Raw genomic sequence first — 14,131 nt, 5'->3', positions numbered from 1 at the left:
GCTTTCACATACAAGGAATTTGCTTTGGGGTTTCAGTGCATAGATAAGAACTATAAATATAGATTTTAAAAAAAGAAAAGTTCCCTTGCTCCAGAAAAACAAAGCTGTGCATGCACGACAATTAAACGTACAGGAAGTCAGAAGTCTCTACTAGTGATAGATGTTTGGAGTCGGGATGAAAATCGTTCCCTTTAAGTTTAAAAAATAGCCAATGTTTTTGTTTAGATGTATGTATATACATCATATATATGGATTTTACATGAATTTTTCAGTGTTTTTGAATGACATTCTTTTTCTTCTTCATAATTCTGTCTGTTACCAACAGAAAAATGTCTAAAAGCTGCTGTGTGGTGTAATGTACTACCAACAGGATACAGAACATATAAATACGATTTTATAAGCTGGCGAACTGAAAAATGGAACTTTTGCCGCTTTAACCACCTCATTTAAAAAGTAATTTATTTCTTGTTATTATCAGAATTCCAATGCAGTTGAAAAGTTGCATAGCCTAAATGGTTTGTAGGTGTGATGTGGGAGGCTTCCACTTGTAAAATCTGACCATTTCCACCACTGTATACAACAGTTTGGGTTATGATCGCTGTAGCTATCTTCTATGTTAGTCTGGTTAGCCAGGTGGTTAAACAACAGCTTCACTTTAGCCACACCGCTGCATTCCCAGATCTCTATGATACTGTTGGTGGGTACAGTTGCACCATAATCAGAAAGAATCATCGTCAAACAAAACTGACTGTCACAAACTGTGACAATCAGATCCAATAAACCAGAATCATTCTTTAACTGCCCTGTGTGCACATGCAGTTTTAAAGAGCTGTGGGAAAATATAACATTGTGTTGTTGAAGTTTAATGGACTCTATTAAAAAAGCTGTGCTTAGTAGAGTTGCCATGCCCCATGCGATGATACTGGTGAGCAGAAGAGTATGACTGTTACACAACCTGAACATAACCTCAATTTACCTTGAGGGCTATTATGCAAACTGTCTCCAGGACTGGCCTCAAACCACTGTTAAATCATTTGCCTTTCTTACCCCTGCGGTATATAAAAAAGGAAGTGCAGTTTGCTAATGTCAGCCTGCATTACTTCACGTTTGAAGTCATAAAAATTGTATTTGACACTGATCCCTCATTGCCATTAGGAGCTGCCAACATAAAAAAATATCTTGTGCAAGTTTAATGTTGTGAAGATCCCCATGATCCCGTGGTAAATATAATAAACATCACTGCCTATCGGGTTCTGAAAAAATAAACAGAAAGCTTTTTCACCTAATCAGCCCAGTGTTACAAATAAAATATATATGTTTTAGGGGGAAAAACACATTTAATACATTATTAGTTCAAAAATATAGATGATTTCATTGATAAATATTAACATTTCCAATATAAAAGTACACTTACTATTCATAACCATTCATAACATCCTATTATTAATATTGTGTCATGTTTTAAACCAAAAAAATGCTTTCTGCTGGTAAAACACTGTATTCAAATGTCTAAATTAAGCTGTGTCCTCCCTTTGAGCTATCATTATACACTTGTTTAAACTTTTTTTTTCCGTGTGTATAGAACATTTATCATTTTACTGTATGGCATATGCATGAATGCCTTCCATACTAATCACTTCATTTAAGTCATTATTTAAGTTTCGCCGACTCTCCATCTCAGCTTCACTCATCCGGAGTATAATTGCCGTCGGAGAAAACAAAACACTTGACTTTATGTCCTCTCCAGTAGAAAAAAAAGTAACTCCTCATTTGTGTGCAGCCACTCTCTCTCTTTTCCAAACCTCCAACAGGAAAAAACTATAGTGTTGTTTGAGTAAACAAACCAGCTCTGTCTGTCTTCCATTTTTCTTTTCTTACTTCTTCTGTCTCTGTCTCCCTCTCACTTCTTACTGTGACCTTTTTTCTTCCCTGTTTTCTCCTGTTCTTAACACTCTCTGTCTCTCTTTTTCCTCACCCCCCCAGTTTTGCTGCTTCCAGATGCATTAAAGTAAATAGGTAATTAATCTGTGCCTCGGGGGCTACCAGCAGCACATACCAGCCCTGCGGCTTGCCCACAGGCTCAGAGGCAAGATACAAGCAAAGTGTGGGTTGTTGCTCATCAAACACTTTGCAAACCCACCTGCTGCATATACCTCTGTCGTCTCCGTCACAATGATGCAGGATAACATCTCGATTTGCTTTTTCTTTGACACATAGTTTGGTTGGGACACACTTTTGTGGAAAAACTGGATGCTTTTGATTGTCGAAGTAACTTTTTTTCTCCCTGCTCAGGTGAAGTAACTAAAAGCAGAAGCAGAGAAGCACTCTCTCCTACTCACCTGCAGCGATGGAGGCCAAGCGAACGTAGTCAGAGCCCCTCTCCTCCGGTTCATACGGGTAATCTTCCACCAGGCTGAGTCCTGCCAACACAGAGCAGAGAGGTTAGTTCATGATGACTCCAAATAATGCTGCTCTTCTTTTCTTTTTTTTTCTTGTGTCCTGAAACACTGAGGCAAGCACTTAACTACACATCATAAAAGTTACGCACAAAGTTACTAAGTTCCTTGGCTGACTTTCTGTCTTTCAGAGGTTGAAGCCAGCTCATTTTTAACGCTACAGTGAAGATACTGCTCATATAAAAGTAGAAATAACAAGGGAAAAACATGGCAGGTTCCCAGCTTTTAAATGATGTACACCACTTCAATGTGGCATCTATTTCTGACCTGCTATCTTCCCCTAAAAATACCATGTCCCCCACCATACACTCCTGAAAAAGGGGGGCTGAATGTAAAGGCACAATTTTTGAATGTGGGGAAGATTTGATGTGACAGTTTCTGTTGTGAAGAAAGACACACTGAGTGCAATGAATGAATAATAAGAGAAAATTTTAAAAATGTTTTGTTTACTGCTAATATTATTGTTGAATGTTGAAAGGACAGAATGTTTACAAGAAAAGCCACTGAATGTCATTAATAAATAAATAGGCCCAACGAAAGGGGAAAATTCTAAAAGAAAATATGTTTACTGCTAGTATTACTGCTTAATATTAAGACAAAAATAACAAGGAATGTTTATAATAGAAGAAAAACTGATTATTAATTATTAATACAAATAAGAAAATATAGCTCTAGGTTTAATTTTTGATATCAGCCATCATAATGGACAAGATTTTTTATTAAAAATTGCAAACGGGGATCCCAGCCAGAGGCTAATGCATGGGGGTCCTTTGCATGGCACAGGTAGTATAAAATAAATACATAAAATGGAATAATACATCCTGCCTCCATGCTTTTGGTGTGCCCTTTAGATGGTAATGTCAAAACACAACTTATGAGCAAAACTAACTAAAATAACTAAAATAAAAAGATACTGAAACCTTCTTACTTCATATTATATTAAAATTGGTTAAAAAGAAAAGAAAAGAAAAGAAAAGAAAAGAAAAGAAAAAAGAAAACAACATGACATGCAGTGTCAGTAAAATTCAGTCTTAACTTAATTAAAAATCACTTCAACTCTTAAGTTATTAACTACACAGCAACAAGTGCAGGTCATATGAGGCTGAAAATGAATTACCTGTGTTTTAACTATTACTATAAAACAACAATCAGCAGGAGTTTACTGAAGGATCTTCAACAGGCCACACAATCAATGCAAGCATGCATGGGTTCATTAATGCAGCACATTTAAAAAGAGAACAGTCTTGATCAAAGTTTAATACAAATACAAAGAGCAGCAGCATCAGTATAATTTAAAGATTTGTTAATCAAAGTTTGAGATGTTTTTTTTTTTTTTTTGTTATTTTGTAACCAAATTTAACCCAGTTTTAATCACAGCATCTGGAAGTCTTTTAGGCTGCAAATCACCAAATCAATTTTTACTTTGGAGGAACAGCTGCCACAGCTAACCAGAAGGAATATGACAGACATTTAAGTATTAGGCGATTGACAAATTCTGCTAAAAACTTAATATCACCCATCTTAAAGGAGTGCTTGCTTCAGTTGTTTCAGACATTTTTAATGAACCGTTTATATTATGTAGTGGCACACGCACTCTAGCGTGAAAATAATAATAGCTGATGTATGACTTTATTGCTTCTTTTATTAGTTTATTATCTCCATATCTTTTATATTTCCACTTAACTCGCAGGATATTAAGAGCCTTTTATGTACTGTTGCACTCATTTCAGTTTTTTTTAACATGCAAACATATTTTAAATGTCTAAATTTGAATGTAATGGGCCACAAATAATGGGATTCAATGTAGGAAATGACAATGGTAATGCAAAGCACAAAAATGATACAATACAATGAGTGTGGGTGGAACAAAAGGAATCAGAGCCTTAGTTTTAACTATTTCTGACACAATAATCACTCTTTTTATTTCGGCCGGGAATTTACTGCTGATCTCTCTGGAGGCGGAAGCCTAATTCATGTGTAATGGGCGGCACACGCTTGATAATCCCAACAACATACTGTACCTGCTGCCGCCCACCTCCTGGGAGCAGAACCATCAGATTGCGTGTGTAGTAATGCCAGTCTTACCGTGCAGCACCGACTGATGCAGACTCCAGTAGATACTCAGGCAGTTCTTCTCCTTCTTCATGCCTCGTTTACATTGGCAGCCGTGCAGCGGAGTGGACAGCAACGCCGTCATGGCATTCTCACACTGGTTTCGCGCCCCGGGCCCCAGCTTCACGCTGCCGTCCCCCGCCACGCATTGCCTGAGGGTGCGCAGTCGCGGGCTGCAGGTGTCGTCGCTGGAGCAGGTGTCTCCGGCACGCAGGCAGTCCCTCCCGCCTGCAGAGAGAACCATACGTGGGACTCCTGCAGGACAAGACAGAGGACAGGTTAGCGTCATGTTGTGGTTCCACATGATGAGATCTAAGCAGGAGACTGGTCTGTGGACTGGTTTACTCTACACTTATGCAGTGAAACCTTGGATGAACATAACATTTGTTGAAGACATTAAAAAAAAAACGTTTTCTTGTAAAGGACACCTGAATTGACACAAGTTATAAAAATGACCCCCATTTGATAGGATTTTGTCTCAGGATCACCATCTGATCCAACCCAAAATAGTCATACATTCTGTGATTGTGTTACTTATGGATGGAATTAAAATGAAAATAATGTATTCTTCTTTTTTCAGGGGAGTCCCTAGAATGCCCTCAAGAACCCCCGGGGGTCCCTCAAGGTTACTTTAAAACCAATGGGATAAACTAAATATTTTGAGAGTAGAAGGAGCAAAACTGCAAGAAAAAAATGAATGATACAAGACTCAAAAAGGTGAAATCGAAACATAGCTGCAAATATTTCTCAGCAGTAGGACTGAATGAATAATAGAGTAAATATGAGTTAAATTACAAACTGTTTTTTTTCTTATTACTGCATTATTGAAAAATTCCTGGCCAATAAAGATAATATAATAAAAGAGATAGATTTTTTTCCCCAAAAGCCAGTGAGACAGTGAATTGGGTTTGAAATGATTAAAATGTATAAAGATAGCATTAGGATGTTTCTTTTCATTTAAAAGAAAAACTGTCCATATACTAGGGATGTAATGATACACTCAAATCACAGTTCGATACATCTCATGATACTAGGTTCACAATACCATTTTCTCATGATTTTTTGTCCTCAATCTCATTTTTACAAAGTGAGATTAAGGACAAATTATGACAGAAGAAGATTCCTTTGTTTGACAAAAAAACAACAAATATATTTTCTTTTGTAATTTCTTTATTAAGTGTATTTTAGTTTTTAAGCGTTAATGCACCCACAACTCCACCTACAAAATTTAGAAAAAAACAAACTAAGTATTGGCCTGTGTTTCTATCTTGGAATGGACATTTTTTTTCTTCTTCTTCTTCTTTTTTTTTTTTAAGGTTGTTGACATTTTCAGGCAGAAGCTGAGATCTCTGGACATTCTTATTCAGCATATGTTACTCTCATACCAGTAGCACTATGAACTGTTGGTTAGGCTCACTTATTTGTTGGCTTTGTGAAAGTATGATCTTAGAATTGCATGTGCATTAAATGTCAAAAGTTGTGAGACTTGTGAAAGACAGAATAACGAAAGATGCAGCAGGAGCAGAGATTTTACTTTTTTTCTCCCCTTTCTCTTATATTGGGCAAACTCAGACTTCTGGATCCTACACTTTCCATCATGCAATCTTAGAACCCATCAGCTATCATCAGGACACAAGCTAGAGTCAACGGCCAACATTTCAGGGGTTTCGGTGTCACCAGCAGACAACCGGCCCAAGACTTCTTCTCTGGTGCTCCGGTCCAGTCCTTTCCTTATTAGCAACTTGAGACATGAGAAGCTAATCAGATGATCTCTGTAAAACATATATCTGTATACGAATGCAGATACATAAAAAAACGTTTCCTAGATTGCATTTAGTCCAATGCATTCAGCCTCTTCTGCTCTCCATATGGACTGTTCCCCTGCATGCATCCAGATACCAGTCAAATGTGATTAATACTACTCAGACTACAAACAGAAACCAGAAAGCTTCTGGTACCAACATCTTTTCCAGTCTGCATTCATATGCAGATATCTGTTTATAGAGATTACCCATCATGTAACTCATTTTCAACCCTTTGTTCCACTGTGTCTGCTGAATGCAGATAACGCTGATGACATCATTATGACCTCATCAGAGTTAGTTTGCCAGGCTTGTTGTGAAACCCCCCTGAGCCAAAGATGACATTACACAACTGTTTTCATTGTATTACTTCTCATTGAAGTGAACTCGTGTAAAAATTTTCAAGCAAATCAAAACAAATTGGTGAATTAATGTGAGTGCTTATGATCCAGTGAATCATTACTAAAATAATGTAAATTGTGTTGGATTTAATAACTGGATTACATGTTTTACATCCCTTGTCAGAAGCGATCAAACTTGGTCAGTGTTCCATCTCACTACTGTATGCCAGCATTTTAAAATTACATTCATTCAAACCCGAGGGGGGTGCTATATTATTCATGAATTCATACAGTTGTCACACAGAATACATCTGACATAACTGACTGGGTTTTGATGAATCTTGGGGGGACGATGCATCTCACGAATACATCCTGACATGTTCAAAATTACACTGAGGTGTTTCAGCTCTAGTCAAAAATAAAGTGTCATATTTGTTACAGATTGGCCCAGAAAGGGCCATCATTTGTGGGGGAACAACTTGTTTACTGTTGTCTTGTTTCATGTGGCACTAATAACATGCAGGCTTTATTCCCCCGAGGACAGTAAATACTTATTTATTCCCAGCTGTCTAACTGCTCTTTGACTCGCTCTTAAAAATTATGCAGTGTTGTTTAATCCATCCAAGTATCTGGTTTAGGATAACACGTATGAAAGTTTACTTTATTAAGAGCAAAGAACAGGCACAACATCTGATAGATGACTGAGGCCCATATTGCAATGTTCCAAGTTTAAAATAACAAAACTGATAGTCCACAGCACTGGTGTGAGCCAAATGCTAATATGCTGATGATTAGCAGCTATAACGTTCACCACTTTAACTATCCTTTTAGTTGATTAGCACGCTAACATTTGCCGATTAGCAAAAAAAACAAAATACAACTGAGGCTAATGGGAATATCATTATCTTTACAGGCATTTGGTCATAAAGTATAAATAAATAAATAAATTTCAGCCTGAGGACTGCACTAGATAGTGATCGAAAGGGATATAAATGGGTTCACCACATTTATTCCAATTTGTAATACAAATTTTGAGTGGAGTGTGTTCTAGTGGGCAATTGGAGGATGGATTGTTCAAATACCACTCTGGTGTTTAAAACATGCCTGAGCCTGACCCAGGAGGTATTGTGCACCTTGTGGTGGAATACATAAGTACATTTATTTAAGTACTCTACTTAAATAAAATGTTGAGGTACTTGTACTTTACTTGAGTATTTCCATTTTATGTAATTTTATACTTCTACTTCACCACATTTTAAGGTGAATATTGTACTTTTTGCATCGTTAAATTTAACTGACAGCTTTAGTTCCTTTTTGACATGAAAATCGTGATAAATTTAAAGTAATAAGATGTTGTTTTTTTAATTAAACCTCATAACAGTATATTGAGTAGTTGAAATGAGTCCTATCTTGAGGAAATTAAAATGCTGTTTACATAAATGCATCAATAATAATAATCAAATAATATATTTAGAATATGAAACGATCTGAGTGGGTCCATTCTGCATGACAAGTACTTTTACTTTTGATACTTTAAGTATATTTTGATGCTGATACTTTTGTACTTTTACTTAAGTAAGTTTTGAATGCAGGACTTTTACTTGTAGTGGAGTTATTTCACAGTGTGGTATTAGTACTTTTACTTAAGTAATGGAGCTGAATAGTTTTTCATTCACTGTGTGCACCAATACAATTTTCTGTCAGAAATCCTCTGCTCCAACCTACACAATGGAGTCCACAAAGGACTTTCTTTTTTTGGAGCAAGAGTAAGGGATTTGAGGGGAGCTAGGTTAAATCTGAGTTGAGTGTGGAACGATATTAGGTGGATCTAACATAACGTCTGGAGTAGCTTTAAGTGGAGTTCAGGAGGAAATAGCTCCATAAGCAAGGAGCAGAGGTTCTCCTGAAGGGGGCACGAATGTCTGCACCAAATTACATGCCAATCCAATCTATTGCATCCAATAGTTGTTGAGAAATTTCACTTAAAACCACAAATGTCAACGTGTTGGTTGCACTAGAGGAAAAGTAATTCTGATTCATTGGGTGTCATGGATATACATATGAATGTCTTAGCAATCAATACAAACAATTGCTGAGATATTTCAATCCATCTGGACCAAAGCAGTCGGGCCGACATAGCCATCCCTTGAGTTTGATTATAGATCAGCTAATGCAAACTCCTACTGTGCAGCCAAACTTTGTTCTAACCCACAAAACTTTATTTTCTATTCCAGTGAAATCCCAAAGTTTCCAAACAACAAATATGTCAGGTTGGGAAAAAAAAGATGCACAAGACATGTAGAATTTTTCCTTTTGAGGGAAGGTGCAGCCATAAAAATATGGAGTTTTGGGTTTGGATATGTCACCCAGTGTAAACACACAGCTCTGGTAAAGAGCTGGAACAAGCTGAGACAGAATATATATGAAATACTGTCAGACAGGGTGGAAGAAGATGGTTCTTCAACTTGAAAGGGAAATATAATATAGAACAGTGCAGCCTGCTAAGTATTTTAGAAATAATTTAACATATCTAAAATGAAAGTGATTAGATTTAAACAAGTAGAATTGGTTTTCCGCTGCTTGACAGAATCCCAGAGATCATGTCCAAAAGCATTTCTGTGTCACCGACTACTCCGTGAGACGTTCTGTGCAGCGAGTCGGCTCAGTAATTAAATCTTAATCAAATTTGATTCCATCACGGCTCAGTCAAGTGATAAGGAGCGAAAGCGGTATCCCAATAAAGGCAGGAGCTCGTTCGTTCTCCACCGGAAGACTGACAGAACTGTCAGAAATTCTACGTCTTTGTTTGGCTCAGACTACAACTCGGAGGAACTTGGAAGGTTACGTGTCTGTAGATTTGATCAGATAAAACAGAAAAGGGTACAGCATATCTGAATCAAGCCTACATCTTGAGCTGAAGCTTGATCTGGTTGTGGAAGAAAGAGGGTTAACCGCCCAGCAGGAGGCTTCTTAACCTTTTCCAAGGAGTCGGCTAATCTAGAGACAAGCTGTCAATAAAAGTCTAGACAGACAGAGAGGCAGGAAGCGCGTTGCTATGGGTTTGGGATGTTAGTGGATGCTTTTGAGAGAAAGCATCTGCCACTCAAGTGGAGAGCTCATCTTCGCTGAGGTCTTGACAGGCGGCACTTAGTGTGCCAAGAGAAATATCCCCCTGAACAAGTCATTTCTTCCACTATGGAGTCTTAAAGTCTGATTTATTTTATGTAAAGCAAATGGAGGGGGAGACAATCTACAGGGTGAGATAATGTCATTCGTTTTCAATGCAAATCAGCTCCACTTGTGGGTTTTCTTGTATCAAGTGGTAGTACCTTGAAAAAAAAGCAGACGAATCAGCCTTATGTCAAGATACTCAGAAAAAACTCTTAAAATCCAGATTTGCATTGGAAATACATGATGTTATCTCTCCCTGTGGTGGTGTTCTTCCCTCCGTTGAAGAGAAACAATATTTAAACATATTTAGAGTCTTTTCGCTTCTCTTATGCAAGCATGTGGGACTGCAGGTGGGGGCAGATGTGTGGGTGGTGTGTGTGGGTGTTCTGATACAGAAGGTGGAGCGCAGAAGAACCTTAAAGCAAGGTTTGGCTTCCCTTCGGCTTCCAAGGCAAAAGAAAAAGCCCCTGGTGAGCAGCAACAGTGCAAATCTTATTAAATTGCAACTAATCCAGTGTGGAGAGAGGTTTGATATTTGTCTGAGAAATTAAGCAGCACTCCAGATTGCGAGAGATAACTGTTTGCCTGGAAACAGAGCTGCGGCGCACCGGCAGTTCAAAGAGAGAGAGTCAAAACCAATTAGGAGAAATCAGTTGCCTTGTCATTCAAATTCGTTCCATCCTATATGCCTTCCTGTTTATCCCACTGAGGTAAATAATCTGTTTGAGCTTTCTCTCTGCGCTTTTTTGTTTCTATTCCTCTTTGTGTTTATCTCTGATTTCCTCTTCGCTCGCGTCATCCTTTCCACTCATCTGTCTGTTTTCCTCTTCCTCTCCACTTCTTTTTTGTTTCAACCGTGACTCTCACGCAAACACACCCGGTGTGGTTCAAGGAGCAGATTCTAAAATTAAAGAAATATTTTCACCTTAAAAACAAAATTCACTTTTACTTCCTTTGATCTTGTGCAGTACGAGCTTCAATCTTGCAGCTAAACACAGAAACAACAAAGACGGATTTGTGACACTTTTGACAGACAAACCACGAGACTGTCCAAATTAGCACTCACTGAAAGATTCTTTTTGTTGACAGACTTGTGGGACATGACTTGAATGAAACCCTGATCCTGTAAGCATGTAAACATATTAATTTATAGCTGCAAGATAGAAGACTTAACCTACTTTTCATTCACTCATTATAACCTGCATATTTTTGGACTGTGGGACACTGTAAAACTGTTTGTAGAAACTACAGTAAAACACTCAAATTGCATCAGCAATAGGGTGTAAAAATTAAATATCAGCGTAGTAGATGCTTTTAATGACCATAAATCAAGGAATAGTACAAAACTTTTAGACTGCAGAAAACACAATTAAATGAGAAATACCAAAATGTCACAAGGACACAATTACCCTAAAATAAAGGGACTATTCAGTCTGAATTACAGTTTTTGCTGATATTAACATTCAAATTTACAGTAGAAAAGCCACTCACTGTATTTTTTACGGTGAAGTTCTGGCAACCACAGCTGCCGGTATTTTACTGTAAATTAAACAGATTTTTTTTACAGTGGAGGGAGCCGGAGTACCCGCGCTGACACGGGGAGAACAAAAGAGGGTAATGCTTTATATTAAGGTCCTTGTAATAACCATTAATTAACAAGTAATAAGGCCCTTGTAAGTCCTTACAAGATGCTTATTAACATTATTGTGTGTTTATAAGCTTATATAAGTGTTAATAATGGCATTACAAACACCCAGGACCCACCCATTATGTCTTTGCCATGCCTTTATTAATCTTATTTTGTTTGCTTATTGCTATTAAAATATACTTTATTGCTCATCTATTATAAGTTAACTATAAGTTAACTATGCTTTTTGCAACTACCGGATCTAAAGCGAGAACAATGCCTTATTACTTGTTAATTAATGGTTATTAAGGACCTTATTATAAAGCGTTACCCAAAAGAGCTGCAGGCGGGAGTTGAACCGGCGACCCTCTTGGTGTGAGGAAAGAGTGCTAATCACTACACTACATGAAGCCCCAACCTACTTTTCAACCAGCACAAAATTACTACCTTTACCATCCTCTATCTGTCGCCGTTTGCTTCTCCACTTATAGGAACCAGGTGTAGAACTCATCGGGTGGCTCCTCACGTCTCTGTGCCTCCTACCTAAACCCCAAGCTCCTCTACAGCCAGCAGGCATCAGTCACTGCCATCAGCCGCCAGCTATCAGCCAGCAAGAGAAAGCTTCCTTTAAAATCCATAAGAGCTGCACTCTTGTTAAAGAAGGCTCAATAAGATTTAATTATCGATAGCTGAGTTCATAAAATGAATGATGATGATAAAGCTGGGAGGAGACACTGATGTCAATGATATGGTGATATGATATGATATATTGTTTGCATACAGTAAGCTTTTGGGAGTGTGGGTTTTATTATAAAGCTGTTGTGGGATTTTTAAACATCTATTACCCCTTTTGTCCTTAATTCATATTCATAACTTTCTCCTTATTATTTGTCCATGTATTTTGTACACGGTCTTACACAACTGACTGTAAAGGAAAAGCCTTTCAAGGTTTTGTCAATTTTACTTATTATTTCTTTTTATTCTAAGCTCCTGAGGTTTGAAGTTTTATTTCGTTTTCTTTTCTTTGAGAGCAACTTTTGCTTTGTAGGGCTGAAACTCAAATGCTGCCAATTTAGCAGCTCGGCCAAAAATTCTACTTTTACAAACAAGAATACAAGAGTTAGTTTGGAGCAAGTAATGTGGTTGGCATTCAATGAGTGCTGATAAAAAGTATAACATCACTGGGATTTTTAACATCTTTTCATGTATCACCCTGTGTCACAGCTGATCATAAACGGCCAAGCAAATCAGGTTCGCTTTGAATGGGTTCTGCACTAGTGACTGACCATAAATAACATTAATCATGCTTAATAAGCAGATTGTGAAAACAAAAACATAGGGGAAATGTTAGAGAAAAAACAATTAGATATGTTGGCAGTGAGTGTTTTGTAAAAAAGTTTTGTGACTTTAGGTGAAAAATATGAGTAAATCAGAAAATATCAATAGAGTGATACTGAAAGTAATCATCTGCTCCAGCAAATGTGCTATTTTGTTATACAAATAAACTGGACTTGATGTGCATTTTTTCCTCCAACACAGTGGAACAACTTCCTTCAAAGATTTCAAGAGACTATTCCCAAGACGGCCAAAAACAAAAACAATGCAGCGTTCAGCAAAATCCTTTCAGTCAAATCTTGAAGTCGATGCAGCGACTTTTAGTTCCAACTCCAAGTTTGCACCACTGACTGAACAAAAGATCAAATCTCACTCATAATGAATGGAATTTGTTTTCTCAGTGGGAGCTGATGCACTGTACATATTTTTCTATGTGTATGATATATTGACTGGATGAAAACCATCTTTCTCTCTATCAGTGCCAGTATGTCTGAGCGACGTGCTATAGACAGTTTGATGAATCCTATTAGTGATAACAGGCTGTTAGATTGTTTGCTAAATCTTTGACAGCTCTACCGAGGGACCGCGCTTTTGTTACTGTACACTGTAGGTCCTTATTAGCTAACTGTGCCTCCCTGAACACTTTTTAACTAACGTGACTCACTGTGTCTGCTGTGTCTCAGTTTTCACAGCTACTAATAAAGCCCTCTCTCCTCCCCAGCAGTGTTGCCAAAAGAAAAAGATATTCTTCCTCTAAATGCATGCACACACTGTGAAAGAACAAATGTGCTTGTGTAAATCCACACAGTCACACAATGGTGAAAATAATATTTAGACACTTTGCTATAAATTTAGTTTGCAGCAAGAGTTCTTTGGACAATAATTGGTTCTCAGAATATGCTGTGATCGGGTCCTTTTCGTCTACATCATTGATTCAGCAAAACATGATGAAATTTAGAGGAGAACCAAGAGACGACTCTGGCCGTGATGCCGAATACTAATTTCCTTCCCAGATTCCTCAGTGACTAATCCATCCCGAAGAAAGTCAATATCATTCCGCAGCTGCTCCTCAATAACTGCGCAACTGCTATTTTCTTTGTCTTCTCAGAATTGAAAGTGCGTGTGGGCATGTATGTCTCTAGACCTGAAACTTTTTATGAAAAACTATTTTTACAATTTCAAAAACCCTCTTTTGCCAAAGAAAATAAATTTACTCTTTTGAAGTAGAGATCATACTTTCTGCAGACACATTTATGTTGTGAAAGATAATAAATTGATTTTAGACTG

The 14,131-nt window shown here is 37.6% G+C and overlaps 1 protein-coding gene across 1 annotated transcript in view; it reads right to left on the bottom strand.

Annotated features, from left to right (window-relative positions):
- The window catches only part of gfra4a (GDNF family receptor alpha 4a), a 151,241-nt gene that overhangs the window by 31,752 nt on the left and 105,358 nt on the right, over window positions 1–14,131 (bottom strand). Inside the window, exons 2-3 of the mRNA XM_059353290.1 lie at window positions 4,542–4,823; window positions 2,340–2,420 (exon numbers count right to left, since the gene is read on the bottom strand). Of these exons, the coding sequence (XP_059209273.1) occupies window positions 2,340–2,420; window positions 4,542–4,823 (363 nt within the window). The remainder of the gene's footprint in view (window positions 1–2,339; window positions 2,421–4,541; window positions 4,824–14,131) is intronic.

Source organism: Centropristis striata, chromosome 16 (assembly GCF_030273125.1).
Source record: "Centropristis striata isolate RG_2023a ecotype Rhode Island chromosome 16, C.striata_1.0, whole genome shotgun sequence".
In the NCBI taxonomy this organism is placed as follows: Eukaryota; Metazoa; Chordata; class Actinopteri; order Perciformes; family Serranidae; genus Centropristis; species Centropristis striata.
This window is presented reverse-complemented; position numbering and strand designations above follow the sequence as displayed.